This window comes from Dendrobates tinctorius, unplaced genomic scaffold (assembly GCF_039654945.1).
Source record: "Dendrobates tinctorius isolate UK_male_01 unplaced genomic scaffold, ASM3965494v1 ptg000231l, whole genome shotgun sequence".
NCBI lineage: Eukaryota > Metazoa > Chordata > Amphibia > Anura > Dendrobatidae > Dendrobates > Dendrobates tinctorius.
Window position 1 is genome coordinate 22218005 of NW_027361898.1, and position 23908 is coordinate 22241912.

General features: G+C 44.1%; 1 protein-coding gene across 2 annotated transcripts in view; it reads right to left on the reverse strand.

Moving 5' to 3' along the window:
* Nucleotides 1–23908, reverse strand: part of ZMYM3 (zinc finger MYM-type containing 3) — a 123660-nt gene that overhangs the window by 92065 nt on the left and 7687 nt on the right. For both annotated transcript variants that reach the window (XM_073556173.1, XM_073556174.1), the window contains exon 2: nt 13771–14456. In XM_073556173.1, coding sequence (XP_073412274.1) covers nt 13771–14347 — 577 coding nt within the window. In that variant the 5' untranslated portion in view covers nt 14348–14456. The remainder of the gene's footprint in view (nt 1–13770; nt 14457–23908) is intronic.

The window sequence follows — 23908 nt, forward strand, 5'->3', positions numbered from 1 at the left end:
TACACACCATTTGCTAACCCCCTCTAAGCTCAGACTAGGAGGTAAGGAGCCAGGATTGACCCCTACCTCCAGCCAAAGCCACTTTGTCCTTACAATACTGGTATATCCAGTTTTACCCTTTTGTCTACTAAATGTAACTCTACTGCTGTTATGATTTCCCTTATGATCATATATTTCTTCACGCCTCCCTCCTTTTGAACGTGCATGGGAGTTTGACTTGTCCGCTCCCTAGCACGTAAATCCAGTCTCTGACCCTCTTGGCGGATAAACTATCAGCATTGCCATGATCCATTCCTTTCTCATGTTGAATTGTAAAATCATAGTGCTGCAAAATCAGGCTCTATCTGAGCAATTTCCTGTTATCCCCTACTATGTTGAGCCAACTCTGTGTGTTATGATCTCTGATCACGGTGAAGTTGACCATAGACATATGGCTGCAGTTTCTGCAGACCCACACAATTGCTAAATGCTTTTTTTCAATTGTTGCATTAGTAACCTCTCTGGGCAGGAGATTCCTGCTTAGATAGAGAACTGGGTGCTTTTCACCTTGTCGATTCACCTGGCTGAGAACTGCACCTGGCCCATAAGAGCTGGCATCAGTCTACACAAACTGGCCTGAAGAACGGGCGAACTAGCCAATGCTGATTTTAGGGCACCAAAGGATTCCTCACATTGAGAATTACACAAAATAATTTGGGGAAGTTTCTTCTTAGTCCGGTCACTTAATGACACTGTAGTTTAGCACAAACTAATTACGAGGCCTCCTGACTTTTTTCCCATAAACTATTTCAAAGGGGTAGAATCCTTTTGAGGCCTGGGGTACTTCTTAGTATGCAGAAAAAAGATGAGGGAGGTAACATTCCCAGTCTGTTCCTTCAGTCTCCTCCAGCATCTTGAGCATTTGTTTTATAGTTCCAACTAAACACTCACCTAGTCCATTGGTCAGAGGATCGTAGGGACTGACTAAAAGAGGGCGCACTTGAATTTTCTTGCAGAGATTTTGCATCAAATTAAACATGACTTGGGTCCCCTGATCAGTTAACGTCTCCCTGGGGAACTCCACATGAGAAAATACAATACGTAGTGGATTGGCCTTTTTATCTTGTATGGCGGTCCATGCCACAGCTTCTGTATAGGGTGTATTATAGTTAACAAGTGGAACAATAGAGCATATGCCAGGGCTGCGAGGCATTGCAAGTGGCCCTATGATATCCACAGCCACTCGTTGGAAAGGCTCATCAATCATCAGTAGTGGTATAGCTGGGCTTTTAGTCTTTTGTAGTCTATAAAGGGTCCATCAAGTAGAATCTCGTTGGCAATCCTCCATAAAGGTACTGTCACACTTAAGGCCCCGTCTCACTAAGCGACTTACCAGCGATCCCGACACCGATATCAAGGTGTCAGGATCGCTAGTAAGTCGCTATGTGATCGCTGGTGAGCTGTCACACAGACAGCTTCACCAGCGATCAGCACAGCGATGCCGAGCGCCCGGCATCGCTGGCCATCCTGTAAAAAATAGAATCAAAATAAAAAATATAGTTATTCTCACCTTCCGACGTCCCGCGCAGTCTTCCGGCCTCTCTCCACGCTCCGGTCCCAGTGATCCTTTGCATGAATGACCGCGAGATGTCACGGTCTCGCGGGATAACAAAGTCTCGCGGTCATTCGTGCAAAGGATCACTGGGACCGGAGCGTGGAGAGAGGCGGGATGGCTGAACGGGACATCGGAAGGTGAGAATAACTATATTTTTTATTTTTTTTATATTTTTTACACCTGATCGCTGGTCTCCCGCTGTCACACACAGCGATGCGTGCTGGCCAGCGGGAGACCAGCGACCAAAGAAATGTCCAGAGATTTCTTGCAGCGATCAGCGATACCGGCAGGGGGGCCGCTCGCTGATCGCTGTCACACACAGCGATCTCGCTGGTGAGATCGCTGTTACGTCACAAAAGTTGTGACTCAGCAGCGATCTCGCTACCGAGATTGCTTAGTGAGACGGGGCCTTAAGTGATGTACCAGCGATCCCGACCAGCGATATGACGCGGTCAGGATCGCTGGTACATCGCTAAGTGGTCGCTAGTGAGCTGCCACACAGGCAGATCTCACCAGCGACATCGCTGGGGACGGGGATCGCTACTTACCTGTCACACCAGGCGATCCTGCGTCCTCCCGCCCGGCTCCACGCGTCGCTCGTCCTCACAGCAGGAAGCGCCGCAGGAAGCAGACGACGAGAAACAGTCCTGAACGTTCTCGCGCGATCAGCGATAACCAGCGGGGGAGCCGGTCGTAGGTAAGTATCACACATAGCGATATCGCTAGCAATATCGCTATAACGTCACTAGTTATAGCGATATTACTAGCGATATCTCTTAGTGTGACATGCCCTTAACTGTCCTCTGATAGGTGACAACCAGATGCTTCTCACAGTGGTCCAGCTCTGTTGTGCTATGGGGGATGGTCTCTTTATGTAGCTCCCCCTGGTTGGAGTATAGCCTCTCCTTTTTAGACCCAGCAGGAGGTTGCTCTGGAAGACATCTCAGTTTCTCCAGACTGGCATCTGTTATCAGGGCTTTCTGGAAGCTCTATCAGTCTGTAGACCCCAACCTAGTGGGGATGCTAGACCCTGGTCAGAAGCGGACCTATTGTGGACCTCATTAGGTCTGCCATGTGGGAAGGCTCCTGGGCCATAGGAGGGTCCTCCTGTTCTGACAGTTTTTTTTTTCTGAGACTCAACATCTAAGGCTACTTTCACATTTTGTGCCTTTGTGCGCAGTGCATCGTGCGCAAGTAGAAACGCATACAAAAATGCACATTTTTTTTTGCATGCGTTTGCCTTTTTTATGTGCATGCGTTTTAACCCGTTTCCAGACATGTTTACTCTTAAAACTCATGCAAACGCAGACGAACACATGTCCATGCGCACGCCTGCGTTCCCATAGACTGTAATGCGCTGTTTTGACGCATTCCGTGCACAAGCGTACGCATGCGTTTTTTTTACGCCTTTGGGCGGACCCAAAAATGAAACATGTTGCGTCCGGCGTGTCTAGATGCACATCTGGAAAAAACGCATGCGCACGAAAACGCATGCAAACGCAAGACCATGCATGTTAAACATAGGTACGCATGCGCACGATGCAATGAACACAAAAACGCTAATGTGAAACCTGCCTAATCCTTGGGGTTGAGTTTTAGCAGCAGACTAAGGCTATGTGCACACGCTGCGGATTCTGCTGCTGTTCCGCAGCGTTTCTGGCCCCGCGGAACCGCAGCAGTTCCGCTGACATGGTACAGTACCATGTTAAAAACAGACCTCAAAAATAATAGATGGGATTATAAAGTCAATTAAAACACCAGAAGCAACAAAAATAACCCCTAAAATGTAGCTTTTAATTCAACAACTAAAAACATTAGTGGAAATGACTAAAGGAAGGAGGGATAGAGGACAAAAAAATGAAGGGTAGTAGAAATACTATTTTAGTTCTCTTCAATTATCACACAGTATGGGCCACCAGCTAAATTGCCCTAGTCAGCCGTAGTTCAACCCTTCCTAGCCGCGGAGGTTGGCACCCTAATTGTAGACGATGTGCGAGCCGCACACTGTATTGCTCTCTCGGCCAGGGGTAATGAGACCTCACTTCCTGACCCCTGATGAACCCTCAACGGATTAAGAGGGGGAAACGCGTCGGGTTTCCATATGCATCAAGTGGCTGATAAGTATAATGTTGCACATTATTTTTGGCAGACCCTTCTGTGGCACTATGTATTAGATTGAATTTATTGAGCAACTATGCTCTGTTGGTTTACACTCTGTATGCATTGCTACTGGAATATTGGTGTACCACATCTTACAAATTGAGGTGAATTTGGTAGCCTCATTTTTTCATCTATTTTTTTCATCTATGATTCTTGTGAGATAGCACATGTATGGTGCTTTTTTCTTTATGCACAGACATTGGATCTGAGCTGGATGGTGTATTTTTGTGAAATAGGGTGATTTTTAACCCCCACTTTCAATTAATGGCCGCCGCATGTGCTACACAGGTTGCATTTTTTCTGCCTTTAATGTGCAATTTTTGTACCATTTTCTAATGTCTGTCCGGGGATCCGGACAAATGAATTATCATATGTGCTATTCATTGAATTTTCTTGCAGCCGTTTTTTTACTGATTTTGCTATTTGGTAATTGGGTCTGCCATTTGCAGCTTATTAGCATTTTTGTGACTACAAGATAGTCTTACCCTAAGCTGCTTTTTTTATATCAACCCCATTTATCATTCTTTTTACTACGAGATAAGATTTTTTTGTGGGGTATTTATAGCATTAGAATTACTACGAGATAAGTTCATAGCATTTTAGTATTATCTATGAGACCATTGATGTCTCTTCACTTTTTCGGTATTATAAGTGTGTGTGTGTTACACTTTTTTGTGTCCCTTTTTGTATATGTAGGGAGGCGTAGGGGTCATTAGGGATACCGACGTTGAGCGGGGGTGCCATATCGTCTACAATTAGGGTTCCAACCTCCGCGGCTAGGAAGGGTTGAACTAGGGCTGACTAGGGCAATTTAGCTGGTGGCCCATACTGTGTGATAATTGAAGAGAACTAAAATAGTATTTCTACTACCCTTCATTTTTTTGTCCTCTATCCCTCCTTCTTTTAGTCATCTCCACTAATGTTTTTAGTTATTGAATTAAAAGCTAAATTTTAGGGGTTATTTTTGTTGCTTCTGGTGTTTCTACAGTACCATGTTACCCTATGGGTTTTAAAAACCGCTGTGCTCACGGTGCTGTTTTTTCCGTGGTTTACAAACCGCAGCATGTCAATTGTTTCTGCGGATTCCGCAGCGGTTTGGCACCTATTCCATTGTCCAGGTGCCAAACCACAGGAAAACCGCAGGTCACTTTACCTGCGGATCCGCGCTGAAAAACCTGCAGGTAAATCCGCAGCGTGTGCACATAGCCTGACTGCGGGTCACTGCCAACAGGTGTGTTTTCCTGGATCACACAAGCTGTCCGGTGGGTCACTGGCTCCCACCTTAATTTGCAAGGCTGGGACATAGTGGCACACCATTCTGCCCAGGTCTTTGCCCAGCAGCACAATGGTAGGGATGGTGTCTGATAGATCCACTTTCCTCTCTTTTCCCTGCTCTCCCCAGTCCAGATACACACAGACCATGTGCTCTGCAGGAGCTCCCCCCTTCCCCCAACTCTGGGGTTACAGATGACGTCTTTCCTGGAATTATATCAGCAGGGGTTACCAGTTCTGGACACACCAGGGTTACTTCTGCTCCAGTGTCTTTGAGGTCAATGGTAACTTTATTGCTCACAATGACAGATTGACAGTTCTCATTATTCCTCCCATCAGAACCAGCCACAAATAAGAGAGAAGGTGTGGGCCTCGATGGCTTGGTGGTCATACTAGGGCCTATCTTCCTATAAGGGCAAGTTACACGTAAAGCAGAAACGCGTATCAATAAAAGAATGTCTGATCCCAGGCGTCCCGGAGGTAGTGTATGTAGAATGCCCTGGGGACCAGCTGGCGGGGGAGCGGGGTCCCCAACTGGCTTACCTCCCCTCTAGCTGAATCCCAATGGCTTCTGGCATCCTGTTGGCCGCATAAGTCAGTAATCTATGTAGCATGTCTTTGGCTGTAGATGGCACACACTATTGTACATCCATGGGACATACTGTATGTGGAGGAATTGATCCTTGACTATAAGAGCTTCTAGTTCCTCAAAGCTGGTAACAGAAAGTCCTCGAATCCATTGGTAGAGCGTGGTCCTCAAGTTGGCCATGACATCCGCATAGCTGTTAGATGATCCCCGCTGTAGATTCCTGAACTCCCTCCGATACACTTCCAGGTTTAGGTTGTATTTTGTGACCAAGGCCTCTTTTGTAGAGTCACTAGCTGAAAAGCCGGGCGGGTCATTCCATGTCAAGTGAACCAATGATTTTTACCTCTATATTTTAAATTCTTTTGAGATTGTTATTTGGTAATAGTGTGTCAGAGAATGCAAAATGTGAAGGAAAAAAAATTTTTTTATTGATTTTCAAAGTTCAGAAAAAGTGCGAATTTCGGTGTTGCCTGCCTTAACATTTCTCCTCATAACTCAGGCTAGAAAAAAGATAGACAAAATAAACGCCAGTCTACCCAGAACTGTACAGGCTTTGACCAGATATGTCACAAGAGTATCTTTGTTAATATTTTAACCATGCGAATGCAAACGCAAAAGTTTAAAACACATTTCTGAAAAAAATGTTTAATTTAGAAATATCAAAAACTGCACATGTACCTGCTATGCTCCTAGCCACATCTGTACCAAAATTCAAGTTGGGATCATGATGGGATCATATTTTAAAAAATTAAACTATACAGTGTCAATTCCAAAATCTGGAATTCAGATCTGTTCAGCCTGTGGTCTAGAAGTGTGGGGTCTATATTTACCAAATAATCCATGATTTTTAGATATTACTGTATTTTTTATTATGTTACAGCTTAGAAGCAGGAGAGGACAGAGAAAGCTTTGATAGGGCTCAACCTGAGAATGAACAGGGGTAGACAGTGAATGCAGAGCAAATGACAGGCCAGCAGCTCTGTCAGTCATGTTGAGTATCTGCCCACTGCAGAGTCAGGAAGACAGAGCTTTCATGTCCTGACATGTTCACTCTTGAACAAACAATAGTCTCTACGGCATCAAGGGAGTCTGTGTGCTACAATATTGGTGAGTGTGTTTAAAGTTTGAGTAAACTTATATTAATAGTTTAATGCTTTTCTTATTAAGGGCCAATACACACAGCGCTATTCTGAGTGATCATCGTTCAGAAAAATGCCCCTCATTGATTTCAATGGGGTTAACACATGCAGTGTTTTTTGAAACACAGAGTGAGTAAATCACTGCTTGCACTACTTTTTGATCTGCAATAAACGCATTTATCACTATTTATATAAAAAGTTGCCATCGTTTTCACTAGCGATTAAAAAGACTAATGCAGATATAGTGAAAACTCGGTAGAAAAATGTGCCAAAACCGCAGCGTTTATCCGCAGACAGAAAAAGCTGTGTGTGCATTAGCCCTAAGGCCTGTTTCACACTTCCGTTTTTGTGTCCGCCAAACGGATCTGTTTCCGTTTTTTTGACGGAAACGGATGCAAACGGATCCGTTTTTAAAAAAACGGATCCGTTTTTTTGACGGATCCGCGGTAACCGCTAATGGAAGTCTATGGGACAAAAAAAACGGATCATGCAAAAAATGGCGGATCCGTTTTTTTACGGAAACCAACGGATTTTGACGGATTTGAAAAAACGGAAGTGTGAAACAGGCCTAATACTCACTTTATAGTAACAGTTATATCTCAAGTGTACTGTAAATCTTTATTTTTATTACCCATCTTCCTAACATAATATTAACTGTATTTTTCTCACACAGCAATGGCTGCTACTTCTCAAAGAACAGCATTTTATAATATATGCTGTTGCAATCCTTTTGAAAAAACTGGACACACAAGAAAAAAATCTTAGGCCGGTACAAGATTGGATGTTTCATATAAATCCATCAATCAATGCAGGCATGAAAATTTGTGACAGTTGTAGAAAGCAACTTGCAAAAGAGAAAAATGCTCAGCAGGCAGGAAATTTCGAAGAACCTGTAACTTCCAACACAGAGGATTTTATCAATCCTGATTTAACAATAGAGTATTAGAATAAATCACTTTCTAACATTGAAGAATCACCCATTGCAAAAAAAAGAATCCATTATCCAGGTTATTGCCAAAAAAAAATAGAAAAAGTTACAAAAAAATTGACCCTTGATCTGGCAGGTGAAACAGTAGAAGGTGAAGGAAAAAATGACACTGATTCAGAGATCATTCTGCAGCTTAAAGATAAATTTAAATCCACCCACAGCAGAAGTGAACAGTTCATGATACTGACTACACTACCGAAGAGTTGGACATGCAAAAGAATAGAAAATGAATTTAACGTTAGCAATAGAATGGCTAGAAAAGCCAAATCTCTAGTTGAACAAAAAGGTTTCATGTCTTGTCCTGATCCTAAACCAGGCAAAACATTAGATGAAGCTACAGTGGGTAAAGTGAAAGATTTTTACAATAGTGATGAAGTGAGCCGAATTATGCCTGGCAAGAAAGATTGTGTGTCTATAAAAGTGAACGGTAAGAAAACTTCTATCCAGAAGAGGCTGGTTCTTACCAATTTGAAAGAAACCTATGAACTTTTTAAAGAAAAAAATTCCACTTCTGCCAAAATAGGATTTTCAAAATTTCCTGACCTGCGACCGAAGAATTGTGTCCTGGCTGGTGGTAGTGGTACACACTCAGTATGCGTATGTACAACACACCAGAACACTAAGCTCATGATTGAAGGGGGTAAGCTGAAAGATATTCAGATTGGCGAGTCCAACCTTGGCGATTACAAAGTATGTCTGTCTCAAATATTGTGTCCAGAAAAGAGTTGGAGTTATCTCAATATTTGCAAAAAATGTCCTTCAGTATTGGCTCTCAAAGAAAAAATATTAAATTATTTTGAAGAGGCTATGGTAGATAATAATAATAATCTTTATTTTTATATAGCGCTAACATATTCCGCAGCGCTTTACAGTTTGCACATATTATCATCACTGTCCCCGATGGGGCTCACAATCTAAATTCCCTATCAGTATGTCTTTAGAATGTGGGAGGAAACCGGAGTACCCGGAGGAAACCCACGCAAACACGGGGAGAACATACAAACTCCTTGCAGATGTTGTCCTTGGTGGGATTCAAACCCAGGACCTCAGCGCTGCAAGGCTGCAGCGCTAACCACTGAGCCACCGTGCCGCCCAGATAATATAACTTATAAACAGTGGATATCTGTTGACAGATGTACTTTTGACACGGTTTTTAAAAGTGCAGAACTTTTTGTAGAATGTTTTTGTGAACAGCGGATAGTCCTTAAGAAACACTCATTTATAGCTCACCAACAGTCTGACTACTACAATCACCTCAAAGAAAGCATCAAACAGAATGAGGCAGTAATAAGCTTAGACTTTTCAGAGAACTATTCCTTTGTTGTTCAGGATGAAGCACTGTCATTTCACTGGAACAATGAACAAGCAACTGTGCACCCTTTTGCGATCTATTACAATGAGAATGTAGAAATAAAGTACAAAAGTGTAGTTATGATATCTGAATGCTTACTTCATGATTCAATAGCTGTTCATTTGTTCCAAAAAAAATTGATTTCAGTGATAAAAACAGACATCCTACCAAGTTTGAGCAAGGTCTACTACTTCTCGGTGGCTCTTCTGCACAGTATAAAAACAGGAAAAACTTTATAAATGTATGCCATCACAAGAAAGACTTTGGAGTGGCAGCTGAATGGCACTTTTTTGCCACTGCTCACTCATGGCAAAGGTGTATGTGATGGTTTAGGAGGCACCGTGAAACGCCTTGCAGCCCGGGCTAGTCTCCAGAGGCCATATTCAGACCAAATCTTAACACCCATGCAACTTTTCAAATGGAATGAGAAAAATATTCTTAACATCCAGTTCATGTATTGTACGAACCAGGACTACAAAGAGGAGGAGAGTTTGTTAAAGCATCGGTTACAGGAAGCAGAACGCATCAAAGGGACTCAGCAATACCACACTGTCATTCCATGGAGTGAAACAGAAATAAAAACAAGGATTTTTTTCATTCAGCAAAGACAGTGAAGTGCATGAAGTGGTAGAAGGCGGCACAAGATTGGCAATGGATGACATAACTTGGTTATGTGACCTGTGAATATGATCGGCACTGGTGGCTGGCTACTGTACTCTCCAAAAATTGTGAAAATGAAGAAGTAGAAGTGACTTTTTTGCATCCTTCTGGCCCAGCGCCATCCTTTGTGTATCCAAGAAAACCAGACATTTTAAAAGTTAACAAAAATCAGATATTAACTCAGGTGGAGCCCAACACCATGACCGGCCGCACATACTCTTTGACACAAAAGGAAATGGCCATTGCTAGTAAGCGCTTATGGACCAGATTACATTTCACCCACTAGAAGGGATAAATTGATGATAAAAGGCCAGTTTAAAAATGTACTATTAATTGTTTGATTAGTTCATATTTTATAGAACGAGGATTTAGCTACTGTACTATTCTTCTTAAACACTTCATAAATTACATGTTTAGTGATGAATTGTTACATGTATAAAAGGTGGTAAAAATATTGGTTCTTTTAATCTTGTTTTTAACATATAATTTGGATGAGACCACTTAGAAAATCACACTTGAGGATATGATCACCTTTTTTCTTTTGGTTTGTTCAATGTATTCAGGTTGAAAATGCTGAGCAAGTTGTGTTATGATGATTAAGATGGATTTATTCTGGCACGTCGGGATTTGTTTTTTGTGTTTCTTTATTGTTACATATAAATGTTGAGTTCAATACGTTGTAATTAGAAAAGAAAAAAGGAATAAACTCACAAACCTAAAATCAGATGATTCAAGGCTTAAGAAAAAAAATACAAATTTGATAGGTCCCAAGTTGAATCCCTGTACAAATATAAACAAGAACACAAGTAACGCACATGCATTTTTTCACCATTTTAAAACATACGTTTTTTTCACAATTGCGCATCAAAATTATGAATTTGATTTCACAAAAACAAAATGTAAAGAAACATAGTCTTGTGACATATCAAATGAAAGCCAATACCGTTCTGAGAAAAATGATGCCTCTCCCACCTTTGTATCTTAATTCTAGCCCAAGATATGATAAAAAATGTAAAGCCATACCAGGCCAAAATTCGCTCTTTTTCACAACTTTAGAAGTCTGTAAAAAATTAACTGATGAAGAAAAAAATTTAAAACTTTTAATTTGTAATTAACTAAACTTGTACTTCATAAAAACAAAAAATAAAAAAAATCTAAAGACATCAGGTAAAAAAAATATTCATTTTTGGATCACTTGATATGGAATGACCCACGTGACCCTGGAGCATCCAGGTCAAGGGGCTCGTCTGAATCGAAATCTGAGGTCTGCTCGCTATCAACCACTGGTGACGGGGAGCGAGAAGCAGAACTTACGGTTGCCAAAGCACCGGATGGACTGGGTGACACCGCGTGGATTCTCTTCCCTCGGGTCTGCCTGGAATGAGAGTGGCTCCTGCAGGCCGAAGGCTCTAGTGAGGTGGAGGTTCCCTCTAAGGCCGGCGAGCCACTGTCCCTGCCCCTATCTGGGGCCTGAAGGGACTCTATTGCCCTCGTAAGCGACGTCATGGACTGTGACAGTGATAGGGCCTACTCCGGGGGGGTTCGGGACCTCGCAGGCTTCGCATAATCGCTTGCTCTGTGCCCGCGGAAACGCAGGACGACAAGAGATGCATGCAGCGTAAAAAACGTGTGCATCTTTGCTTTTTCGGACACGCTGTATCTGTCCGCTGCTGGGGATGGGGGGGGAGGAGGTAGCACCTCGTTTTCCCTGTAGCGTGGCCTCTCGGGCAGCACTTACCCCAGTCCTGTGCCCCCACGTTCCTGGACGCCTCTACACCAAAATCGCGCACCACCAGCTGTGGGGTGGGCCGCCAACATATAAACCACTCCAGGGGCTGAACTTCCGGCTCTGCGGCCTAGCCGCGCTCCGAAGCCAGGGACTAAATTTATCCACCGCCGCCCAGGACTGGGGGCGGGCCGCCGAAAGTAACGCACGGCCCAGAGGCGGAACTTCCAGCCGCGGCCTAGCGCCGACTAAGGCCGCGGCGTCAATTTATCCCCTGCCCGCGACGGGGGGGGAGACGGGCGCGGACCTTCCATGGCGCCGCAAAAACTGGCGCGGGCTGCTTCGCACCGCGCTCCCCATCTGCGGCAAAGAATGGCCGGTGGCATCCGCCGGCTAAGGGCTCCAACCCCGGATCTTCGCCGCAGGAGCCCTCCCAGGCCCTCTCCTCACTGACGATCCTCTTTGGCTTCCCAGCTCAGGTATGTGAGGGGGCCTTGAAAAATAGGAAGGTGCAGGCACCCTAGCTCCATCTAACCCCTTCGGGGGTGAGGAGATGGGACCATCCGTCGCCTTGCAGCACCGCAGTCTAAGCATTGGTGGAGCAGTGGGGGCCGCACGGACTAGTCTTGTGCCTCTGTGCAGCCCATGGTTTCAATACCTAGGGGTGGTCAGGGCTAAGTCCGGCATCGTGTCCCACGTCGTGGGAGAGGATACGTGGAGGGACACTCGCACGTGCTCGCCCGATGTTGGTTTGGGGAAATCGGACCCTTTCAATAGGATCCGTTGCCCCTGTCTAATCTTCATGGAAGAAATCTGGAGCAAAAAAACAGACGTGTGCCTCCATGGACACTAAGCAAAAAAAACTGATTTCTTCCCGCAATAGGGGCAAGGGTGTATACGGCGGAGGAAGAGCTAACCTTTTTTTTCCACTTAGTGTCAGCCTCCAAGCGGCAGAAGCATACACCCACAGTATCTGTGTCCCCCAATGAGGTGACGGAGAAAGTAGACTTTTAATAATGCTGATCATTGCCAGCTGCCAGTTTCTTCATAAAAAGGAATATTTAAACCTCACCATGTATTTAAAAATCAACAGTATTTCAATAAATTCACTAAAATTGTAATTTATTCCCAAATAGGTGGCTAAGTTAGATGTTACAGGTAGGTAGTAGCTCCTGTGTCGTGTACCATGGCTTTCCTACAACAGCCCTGTAGCACGTTGCATGGCCCTATTGGGGCGCTGAAGAGGTCCTATTGGGGTGGGCTTGAGAGGCCCATCTATAGCTTTTGAATCAAGATTTATGAACACTGTGCCAAATCTCTGCTCAGCCCCACATGCAATCAGAATATATACTTTTGTAATGTTTTTTTCCTATTCTGCCCACAGCGGCTACAAATTGCCCCCAAGGCAGATCTTTCATTTCAATTTAGGGCCCCGTCACACATAGAGACGCACCAGCGATCCTGACAACGATATGACCTTGTTAGGATTGCTGGTGTGTCGCTACATGATCGCTGGTGAGCTGCCAAACAGGCAGATCTCAGCAGCGATCAGAACAGCGACGACGCGGGTAACAAGTGCGCACGTCGCTTAGTTACCAGCGCGCTGGTGCAGGGAGCTGGTAACCAAGGTAAACAGCGGGTTTCTAAGTGCCGCACGGCGCTCAGAAACCCACTGTTTACCTTGGTTACAAGCTCCCTGCACCAGCGGGCTGGTAACTAAGGTATACAGCGGGTAACTAAGTGACGCGCGCCCTTAGTTACCCGCGGTTTACATTGGAAACAAGCGTCCAGCTCGCTGATCGCTACTCTACCGCCTGCCACACGCAGCGATGTGTGCTGGCCAGCAGGAGAACAACGATCAAAAAATGTCCAGGCCATTTGAGCATGATCAGCGATACCTGTCACACGCAGCGATATCGCTGGTGAGATTGCTGTTGAGTCACAAAACTTGTGACTCTGCAGCGATCTCGCTAGCGATCTCGCTGTGTGTGACGGGGGCTTTACAGTGGACAGCCAGTGACAACCAGATTCGACACTAAGACTAATAACGAAAAAGGGCTAAGCATTCATATGAATGTATCAGACATGCATCTTCCTAGTGTAGATGGTTTCTGGTAATTGGTAAAATAAACGTGATCATCAGTATTGTAGAAGGGGCTCTGGAAGACACCATATGGCAGATGCACCAAGTACCCAGTGCCCCGTAGCCTTATCTATAAGAATTAGACTACAAAGCTCACAAATGTAAAGACAAATCAAACTGGCACATATGATAAGAATGATCTACCCACCAGATGAGGGTCTGGAATTGGCCTCTCCATCAGCGCTCTTCTCAGACGGCTTGTTGGGCTTAGCCGCCTCTTTCTCCTGTGGACTGGATCCTTTATCAATGCTTGAATTATGGTCTACATTCTGGGTTACAGAAGAGCGAGGTTTTAATGTAGGTCGCAGTCTCATCCTTCTTGGAAGTGTTTGGCTGGGCTGTGGTGAGTCTGCCTGTGTTTCAGGAGCTTCTCCTGCAGCTTTTGCTTCGGGTGCACAATTTGTGTTCTCTCCAGTTTCAGTGATCGTTTGGCTTGGATCTCCATTTTCTTCAATGCGCTTTGTCATGTGAGTTTTTGAATGTTCCACATCAGGTTTTTTGGTCATCCTTGCTGCAACAAAGACTACATCATCCTTACTTTCGTTATCTGGCTCTGAAGGCGACTTTTTACTTTCAGAGTCTATATCAGAGTTTTCCCCTTTTACAATCCCTTTAGCGCCTGCCTTGGCCTTTTTGCTTGCCTTGCTGGCCGGTTCTTCAGTGACATTCTCTGCAGCATCTTCCTCTTTTTGGCCGTCAGGTTCTTTATTGTCATCACTCTCCATATTTGTAGACTAAAGATTCCTGGCAAAGAGATCTAATATCAGCTGGTCCAAGTGCAGCTTCGGCCTAAAGGTCTCCACTCACAGTTGAACCTGCTAGTGAGGCCCCGGTCTGGAGAGAGAAAACAAGTATACTGTCAGAGAGCTACCCCACCAAACATATACTGAGCAGTTCCACGATGACAAACATGTAAGCTCCTTAAATAAACTATTAGCTAATCCCAAAAGTCATGTAGACTACGGTGATAAAGATATGATATGGAGCAACTCTAAAATGATTAAGCATTGTACCTGAGCAATTTCCCTTTCATTATCATTAACCTGTCCTTTAGAAGCACGAGTGATCCAGATATAATGGGGTTGCCTGGCACTGCCACATCGGGATGTACTATGTTCCTGCACACTCGCCTCCCAATGTGGAGGAGAACAGCATCGGACAATCCCTCTACTATTTAGACACTCTCCAAGGTGTCCGGGTGTGTGCGGAGCATGGATTCACACGTCAGACATAAAGCCCCCGTCACACACAGCGATATCGCTAGTGAGATCACTGCTGCATCACAAGTTTTGTGACGCAACAGTGATCTCACCAGCGAGATCGCTGTGTGTGACACTTACCAGCGACAGGCCCCCCTGTCGGTTATCGCTGATCGTCCTGGAATGGCCAGGACATTTTTTTGATCGCTGGTCTCCCGCTGGCCAGCACGCATCACTGCGTGTGACAGGCGGGAGACCAGCAATCAGCAAGCTGGAGCTGGTAACCAAGGTAAACATCGGCTTTCTAAGCTCTGCACGTCGCTTAGAAACCCGATGTGTACCTTGATTACCGGCTCCCTGCACCAGCGCGCTGGTATCTAAGGTACACAGTGGGTAACTAAGCGACATGCGGAGCTTAGAAACCCGATGTGTACCTTGGTTACCAGCTCCCTGCACCAGCGCGCTGGTAACTAAGGTACACAGTGGGTAACTAAGCGACATGCGTCGCTTGTTACCCACGTGTCGCTGTCCTGATTGCTGGTGAAGCTGTCTGTTTGGCAGCTCACCAGCGATCATGTAGCCTCACACCAGCGATCCTGACAAGTTCATATCGTTGTCGGGATCGCTGGTGCGTCGCTATGTGTGACGGGCCCTTACACAGGACAGTTCTGCTATTGACCATCAGTTCTGTTCATCTGAATGTGGTTCTTCTGTGGCAAGCACAGGCTGTATGAAAGTCATTCAGAGAATTTATACAGTTGCAGCAACAACATCTGCATTCCACTCCATCTAATACTGGGCTAATTCTGGTTTTAAAAAAAGGAACTTCTCATGCCTTTGTTTGTGCACCAAACCCTACCATTCCGGAGACTTCTGAAGTCTCCAAACATATTCTTACTAGCACAATTTGAAAAGTTGTTTTGCATTAAATGGAGCTTAAGGAGGCTGCCCAGAAAAAATAAGTTATCACCTAACCATTGGATGGGCGATAACTTGTTGTTGTGTATGGGTCCTCACACTGGGACAAGCACCGATTGGCAGAACTGGGAACTTTTTATCCCTGTTAAAATGGAGTGGCAGTGCGCATCCTAAACCACTGCGCCAATCATTCCTTAAGGGGTGCCAAACGCTGGTCCATGTGCCAGTAGAGGGATCCCCACAGACCAGCAAGTTGTCACCTATCCCGTGGTTATGTAATTAATAGTGAGACAATTGTAGTATACATTAACACTTATTGTGGTATTGGTTGGCACATTACATAGTGGGTACATAACATTTAGCTCTGTAAAGGCTAGGAAACTTGAAGGACTATTTCGCTAGTTGCCAAATATTAAAAGTGGATTTTTGCCCATTAAAAGGATTTTTGCCTATGACAAGGATGGGAATGTCTAAGACCATAAAAATGATTATCTAGTTACAGTGCCTACAAGTAGTATTCAACCCCCTGCAGATTTAGCAGGTTAACTTGGCATTGTGACATTTGGACTGTAGATCAGCCTGGAAGTGTGAAATGCACTGCAGCAAAATAGAATGTTATTTCTTTGTTTAATTTTTTTTTAAATTGTGAAAAGTTTATTCAGAGGGTCATTTATTATTCAACCCCTCAAACCACCAGAATTCTGTTTGGTTCCCCTAAAGTATTAAGAAGTATTTCATGCACAAAGAACAATGAGCTTCACATGTTTGGATTAGTTATCTCTTTTTCCAGTCTTTTCTGACTATTTAAGACCCTCCCCAAACTTGTGAACAGCACTCATACATGGTCAACATGGGAAAGACAAAGGAGCATTCCAAGGCCATCAGAGACAAGATCGTGGAGGGTCACAAGGCTGGCAAGGGGTACAAAACCCTTTCCAAGGAGTTGGGCCTACCTGTCTCCACTGTTGGGAGCATCATCCGGAAGTGGAAGGCTTATGGAACTACTGTTAGCCTTCCACGGCCTGGACCGCCTTTGAAAGTTTCCTCCCGTGCCGAGGCCAGGCTTGTCCGAAGAGTCAAGGCTAACCCAAGGACAACAAGGAAGGAGCTCCGGGAAGATCTCATGGCAGTGGGGACATTGGTTTCAGTCAATACCATAAGTAACGTACTCCACCGCAATGGTCTCCGTTCCAGACGAGCCCGTAAGGTACCTTTACTTTCAGAGCGTCATGTCAAGGCTCGTCTACAGTTTGCTCATGATCACTTGGAGGACTCTGAGACAGACTGGTTCAAGGTTCTCTGGTTTGATGAGACCAAGATCGAGATCTTTGGTGCCAACCACACACGTGACGTTTGGAGACTGGATGGCACTGCATACGACCCCAAGAATACCATCCGTACAGTCAAGCATGGTGGTGGCAGCATCATGCTGTGGGGCTGTTTCTCAGCCAAGGGGCCTGGCCATCTGGTCCGCATCCATGGGAAGATGGCTAGCACGGCCTACCTGGAGATTTTGGCCAAGAACCTCCGCTCCTCCATCAAGGATCTCAAGATGGGTCGTCATTTCATCTTTCAACAAGACAACGACCCAAAGCACACAGCCAAGAAAACCAAGGCCTGGTTCAAGAGGCAAAAAATCAAGGTGTTGGAGTGGCCTAGTCAGTCTCCTGACCTTAACCCAATTGAAAACTTGTGGAAGGAGCTCAAGATTAAAGTCCACATGAGACACCCAAAGAACCTAGATAACTTGGAGAAGATCTGCATGGAGGAGTGGGCCAAGATAACTCCAGAGACCTGTGCCGGCCTGATCAGGTCTTATAAAAGACGATTATTAGCTGTAATTGCAAACGGGTTATTCCACAAAATATTAAACCTAGGGGTTGAATAATAATTGACCCACACTTTTATGTTTAAAATTTATTAAAATTTAACTGAGCAACATAACTTTTTGGTTTGTAAGATTTATGCATCTGTTAATAAATCCTGCTCTTGTGTGAATTTTGAAGGCTCGAACTTATTTGCATCTTATCAAACCTGCTAAATCTGCAGGGGGTTGAATACTACTTGTAGGCACTGTATATGATTTAATAATGAAAATATGCACCAGTTTGAGTGCCGATCCTGTGGTCCATTTGTTCTGGCACCTACGAGTATGAAGGGGGCTGGCTGTCCTACGCACTCATCAACTGTGATGGGGAATAAGGCTCACGTAACTAATGAACGGAGCCAGCCAACCTGTCCTCTCCACAAGTTAGGGTATGCTTCCACGTTCAGCATTTGCTGTGGATTGGATGCTGTGTACAGCCGCAGCGTCCAGTTGTTACAGCATAGTGGAGGGGATTTTCTGAAATCGCATCTCCACTATGCGTACAAAGATGCAGGTGGCAGACCTGCATAACCGGACATGCAGCGCGTCTTTATAGACTGCAGCCTGTGTATTTATCTTGCGGAGACATTAGTCTCCGCAAGATAAATATCACAGTCTAATGTATAGGATGCAGTGATTACGCATGGTTTAATGAACGCATGCAGTATCACCGTGCGTAGAAAGCCGGCAACGCTTTGGACAGAGCGATCACGTGCCGCGTCCAAAGCACTGCCGGAGAGAGCCGTGGAAACATACCCTTACTGACAAAGAGGATGTAAAACTGACAGTGTTGGAACAAATGCAGAACAGATTCCTGCTCTTAGGGAATGGGCAAGATATAGTTACTTTTGTAGCAGGTTTTATAACTAAAAGATTGGTATTTTTATTATAGCAAGTTTTATTAAATTCCATTGGAAAAACAACTAAGCAATGTTTTAGATTGAAAACAGCCTCCCTAATCTTCATGAATATCAGTGCTCCAGCAATTACGGTACATTTGCGATTTTTTGCCATTTTGCACTGATCTCACCATTTTTAAAGGTATGTGCCATTGATCCAGAATAGCAGCGTTTTGGACACAGCTCACCTGCACTGCGTCCACAACGCTATGATACAAGAACAGTGGATGCGATTTAAAGAAATCCCGTGCCCATGGTGCTTCTATTTATCACTGTGTATACTCACCCGCGGTGCAGGTCTACGAGCCGCAGCATGTCCATTTTCTGCTGCGGAGACACTATTTCCACAATAGATATGTGGTAAATCTGCACGGTTCAGTGAACACATGCAAATTTAACGCAGCGTTTTGGATGCAGCAAAAATACTCTGCGTCCAAAGCGCTGCTATTTCTGGATCGTGGGCACATACCCTTAAGGCTATGTACACACGCTGCGGATTGGTCTGCGGATTTGTATCTCCAGAACCGCAGGTAAAATGACCTGCGGTTTCAGGCTGTGTGCCCACGATGCGATTTTTAAGCGTTTTTACCGCGATTTTCAGAGCGAAAACGTTTAAAAATCTTGTACAGAACGCCCCCCGTGCATTCCTATGGCATTCCGCACATGCTGTGCTAATGCTGCTCTTTTTTCCGCGGCGGAAACGCACTGCGGAAAAAAATCGCAGCATGATCATTTTGTGCGGAATCGCAAAGAATTGCCGCGATTCCGCACGCATAGGAATGCATGAGAATCGCTTACTTCCCGCATGTGGCTATGCCCACCATGCGGGAAGTTAAGCGTCTCATGTGCGGTTGGTACCCACGGTGTGGAGGAGAGGAGACTGTCCTCCAGGCCCTGGGTACCATACCCCTGTAAAAAAAAAAGAATACAAAATAAAAAAATCGGGGTATATTTACCTTCCGGTGTCCCGCGCTGCATTCCCGGCCTAGCGTTCCCAGTAATGCCTTGCGGCACGGTCCAGTGATGACGTGGTCTCGCGAGATCGCTATAGCAACGCGAGACCAACGTTATCACAGGTCTCGCAAGGCATTACTGGGAACGCTGAGGCCCGGAATTGCAGTGCGGGACGTCAGAAGGTACATATACACCGATTTTTTATTTTTTTTATCATTTTTAACATTCTATCTTTTACTATTGATGCCGCATAGGCAGCCTCAATAGTAAAAAGCTGGTCACACTTGTCAAACACTATGTTTGACGAGTGTGACCAACCTGTCAATCACTTTCCAAGCGATGCTTCAAATCGCTTGGAAAGTGCTTGAGAAAATCGCGGCAAAATCGCGAACAGAATCGCGGTGAAATCGCACGAAAAAACCGCGCGATTTCTGGGAAGGCGTCCGGTTTTCAGTGTGCGTTTTAACACGCAACATGGACACACAGCCTTACCTGCGGATTAGCCTGCGGTTTTCCCCTGCAGTTTATCACCTCTACAATGGAGGAGATGGCAAACCGCAGCAGAATCCGCAGAAAGAATTGACATGTCAATTCTTTCTGCGGATTCAAAACCGCAGCTTTTCCGCAGTTGAAAATCTGCAGCATGTGCACAGCAGAATGTAAATTACTTAGACTTACATTGTACTGTACACTGTCTGCAGAACTGCTGCAGATCCGCAGCGTGTGCACATAGCCTAAAAGTGTGTGCAATCTGAACATGGTCGGCTTTGTAAATAAGGTTTAGGCCACATTTCTGAATTGAGACTTTTTAAAAAGCTCACTTCCCCTGGAAAAAAAAAAAAAGTCACAAACTCACTCCGTTAGGAGTCATCTTAAAAACTGAAACTTTATAGATATACTGATAGAGAATTTATACTGTGAGCATGTCCGTAAAGTGTTGCAGAATATGCTGGCCCTAAATAAGCATGATAAATTAATACACACGTGGTCAAAATTGTTGGTTCCCCTCGTTTAATGACAGAAAAACCCACAATGGTCACAGAAATAACTCGAATCTGACAAAAGTAATAATACATCAAAAATCTATGAAAATGAACAAATGAAAGTCAGACATTGCTTTTCAACCATGCTTCCACAGAATTTAAAAAAAAATAAATAAATCTCAAGAAATAGGCCTGGACAGAAATGATGGCATCCTTAACTTAACGCCCTTAGTGACACAGCCAATTTGCAGGCCAATTTTTACAATTCTGACCACTGTCACTTTATGAGGTAATAACTCTGGAACGCTTCAACGGATCCTGCCGATTCTGAGACTGATTTTTCGTGACATATTGTACTTCATGCTAGTGGTAAAATTTCTTCGATATGACTTGTGTTTATTTATGAAAAAAAACAGAAATATGGTGAAAAATTTTAAAATTTTGCAATTTTCAAACTTTAAATTTGTATGCCCTTAAATCAGAGAGATATGTCACACAAAATATGTAATAAATAACATTTCCCACATGTCTACTTTACATCAGCACAATTTTGGAAACAAACTTTGTTTCTGTTAGGAGGTTATAAGGGTTAAAAGTTGACCAGAGATTTCTCATTTTTACAACAAAATTTACAAAATCATTTTTTTTTTTTAGGGACCACCTCACATTTGAAGTCACTGTGAGGGGTGTACATGACAGAAAATACCCAAAAGTGACACCATTCTAAAAACTGCACCCCTCAAGGTGCTCAAAACCACATTCAAGAAGTTTATTAACCCTTTACATGCTTCATAGGAACTGAAGCAATGTGGAAGGAAAAAATGAACATTTACTTTTTTTTTTTTTTTACAAAAAATTTACTTCAGAACCAATTTTTTTTTATTTTCACAAGTGTTAAAAGACAAAATGAACCACAAATGTGTTGTGCAATTTCTCCTGAATACGCCAATACCCCATATCTTGGGGTAAACCACTGTTTGGGCGCACGGCAGAGCTCAGAAGGGAAGGAGTGCCGTTTGACTTTTTCAATGCAGAATTGGCTGGAATTGAGATCGGACGCCATATGTGGGGGGAGACCACTGTTTGGGCACCCACCAGGGCTCGAAAGGGAAGTAGTGACTTTTGGATTGCAGACATTGATGGAATGGTCTGCGGGCATCATGCTACGTTTGGAGAGACCCTGACGTGCCTAAACAGTAGAAAACCCCCACAAGTGACCCCATTTTGGAAACTAGACCCACCAAGGAGCTTATCTAGATGTGTGGTGAGCACTTTGAACCCCTAAGTGCTTCACAGGAGTTTTTAAGGCAGAGCCGTGAAAATAAAAAATCATTTTTTTCTCCACAAAAATGATTTTTTTAGCCCACAATTTTTTATTTTCCCAAGTGTAACAGGAGAAATTAGACTCTCAAAGTTGTTGTGCAATTTGCCCTCAGTACGCTGATGCCCCACATGTGGGGGAAACCACTGTTTGGGCGCATGGCAGAGCTCAAAAGGGGGAGAGCACCATTTGACTTTTTCAATGCAAAATTGGCTGGAATCAATGGTGGCGCTATGTCTCATTTGGAGACCCCCTGATGTGCCTAAACAGTGGAAACCACACAATTCTAATTCCAACCCTAACCCCCAACACATCCCTAACCCTAATCCCAACCCTAACCATAACCCTAATCACAATCCTAGTCCTAATCCCAACCCTAACCACAACCCTAACTCCAACACACCCCTAACCCTAATCCCAACCCTAAGGGTGTTTCCACACTGCGTGCTGGCAGCGCTTTGGACGCAGCGGATACCAGGCTCCGCCAAAAGCACTGCCGGCTTTTGTACGGGTAGTGATTCCGGATGTGTTCATTTTTTACATTTTAAAAATTACAATAAGGAAAATAGGCCAATGCAAAAGTTTGGGCACCCTGCATAGTTAGTACCTAGTAGAACTCCCTTTTAAAATATCACAGCTTGTAAACGCTTTTAGTAGCCAGCCAAGCGTCTTTCAATTCTTGTTTGATGGATTTTCATCCATTCTTCCTTGGAAAATTCTTCCATTTCTGTGAGATTCCTGGGTCGTCTTGCATGCACTGCTATTTTGAGGACTAGCCACAGATTTTCAATGATGATCGAATTGGGGGACTGTGAGGGCCATTGAAAAACCTTTAGCTATCGCCTTTTGAGGTAATCTATTGTGGATTTTGAGGTGTGTGATCATTATCCATTTGTAGAAGCCATCCTGTTTTCAAATTCAGCTTTTTTACACATGGTGTTATGTTTGCAACAAGAATTTGTTGAAATTTCATTGAATCCATTCTTCCCTCTACCTGTGAAATGTTCCCCGTGCCATTGTCTACAACACAACTCCAAAGCATGATTGATCCATCCCCATGCTTAATGGTTGGAGAGATGTTCTTTTCCTGAAATTCTATGCAATTTTTTCTCTGCACATACCTTTGATCATTGCGACCAAAGAGATTTATTTTAACTTCAACTATTCACAGGACTTGTTTCTAAAATGTACTGGGCTTGTTTAGATGTTCTTTTGCATACCTCTGATGCTGAATTTTATGGTGAGGGTGCAGGAAAGGTTTTCTTCTGATGACTCTTCCATGAAGGCCATATTTGATGAGGTGTCTCTGAACAGTAGAACAATTACCACAACTCCAGAATCTGCTAAATCTTTCTGAAGGTCTTTTGCAGTCAAGTGGGGGTTCTGATATGCCTTTCTAGCAATTCTACAAGCAGCTCTCTCTGAAATTTTGCTTGGCCTTCCAGACCTTATCTTGACCTCCACTGTTCCTGTAAATTGCTATTTCTGAATTACATATTGAACTGAGGAAAGGACAACTTGAAAACGCTTTGCTATCTTCTTATAGCCTTCTCCTGCTTTGTGGGCCTCCACCATTTTCAGAGTGCTAGGCAGCTGCTTAAAAGAACCCATGGTGGCTGTTTTTTCGCACAAGGTTAGAGGAGGCTATGTGTTTCTAAACCTGTGGAATCTGCATCAGCTGGCCTTTCCTATCATTGAGGGTGAACAAGCCATAACCCTTACAGGCTAATTAAGGTCTGAAACCTTGGTCAAAGCTATACAATAACAGTAATTTTGACCTTTTAAACTTTTGCATGCCACTGTATCTTGCGGAGACGGAGTGTCTCCGCAAGATAAATAGACATGCTGCGGGTTACAAAGACACGCCGCATGTCCGTAATTTCGAGTGTGACACCTGCGTCCCTGCACGCCTAGTGGAGACGAGATTTCATAAAATCCCCTTCACTATGCTGTAACATCTGGATGCTGTGGATTGAATGCTGCGGCTGTACACAGCGTTCAATCCGCAGCAAATGAGATACGCTACGTGGAAACATACCCTAACCATAACCCTAATCCTAACCCTAACTTTAGCCCAATTGTAACCCTAATGGAAAAATGGAAATAAATATATGTTTTTTAATTTATTTTTCCCTAACTAAGGAG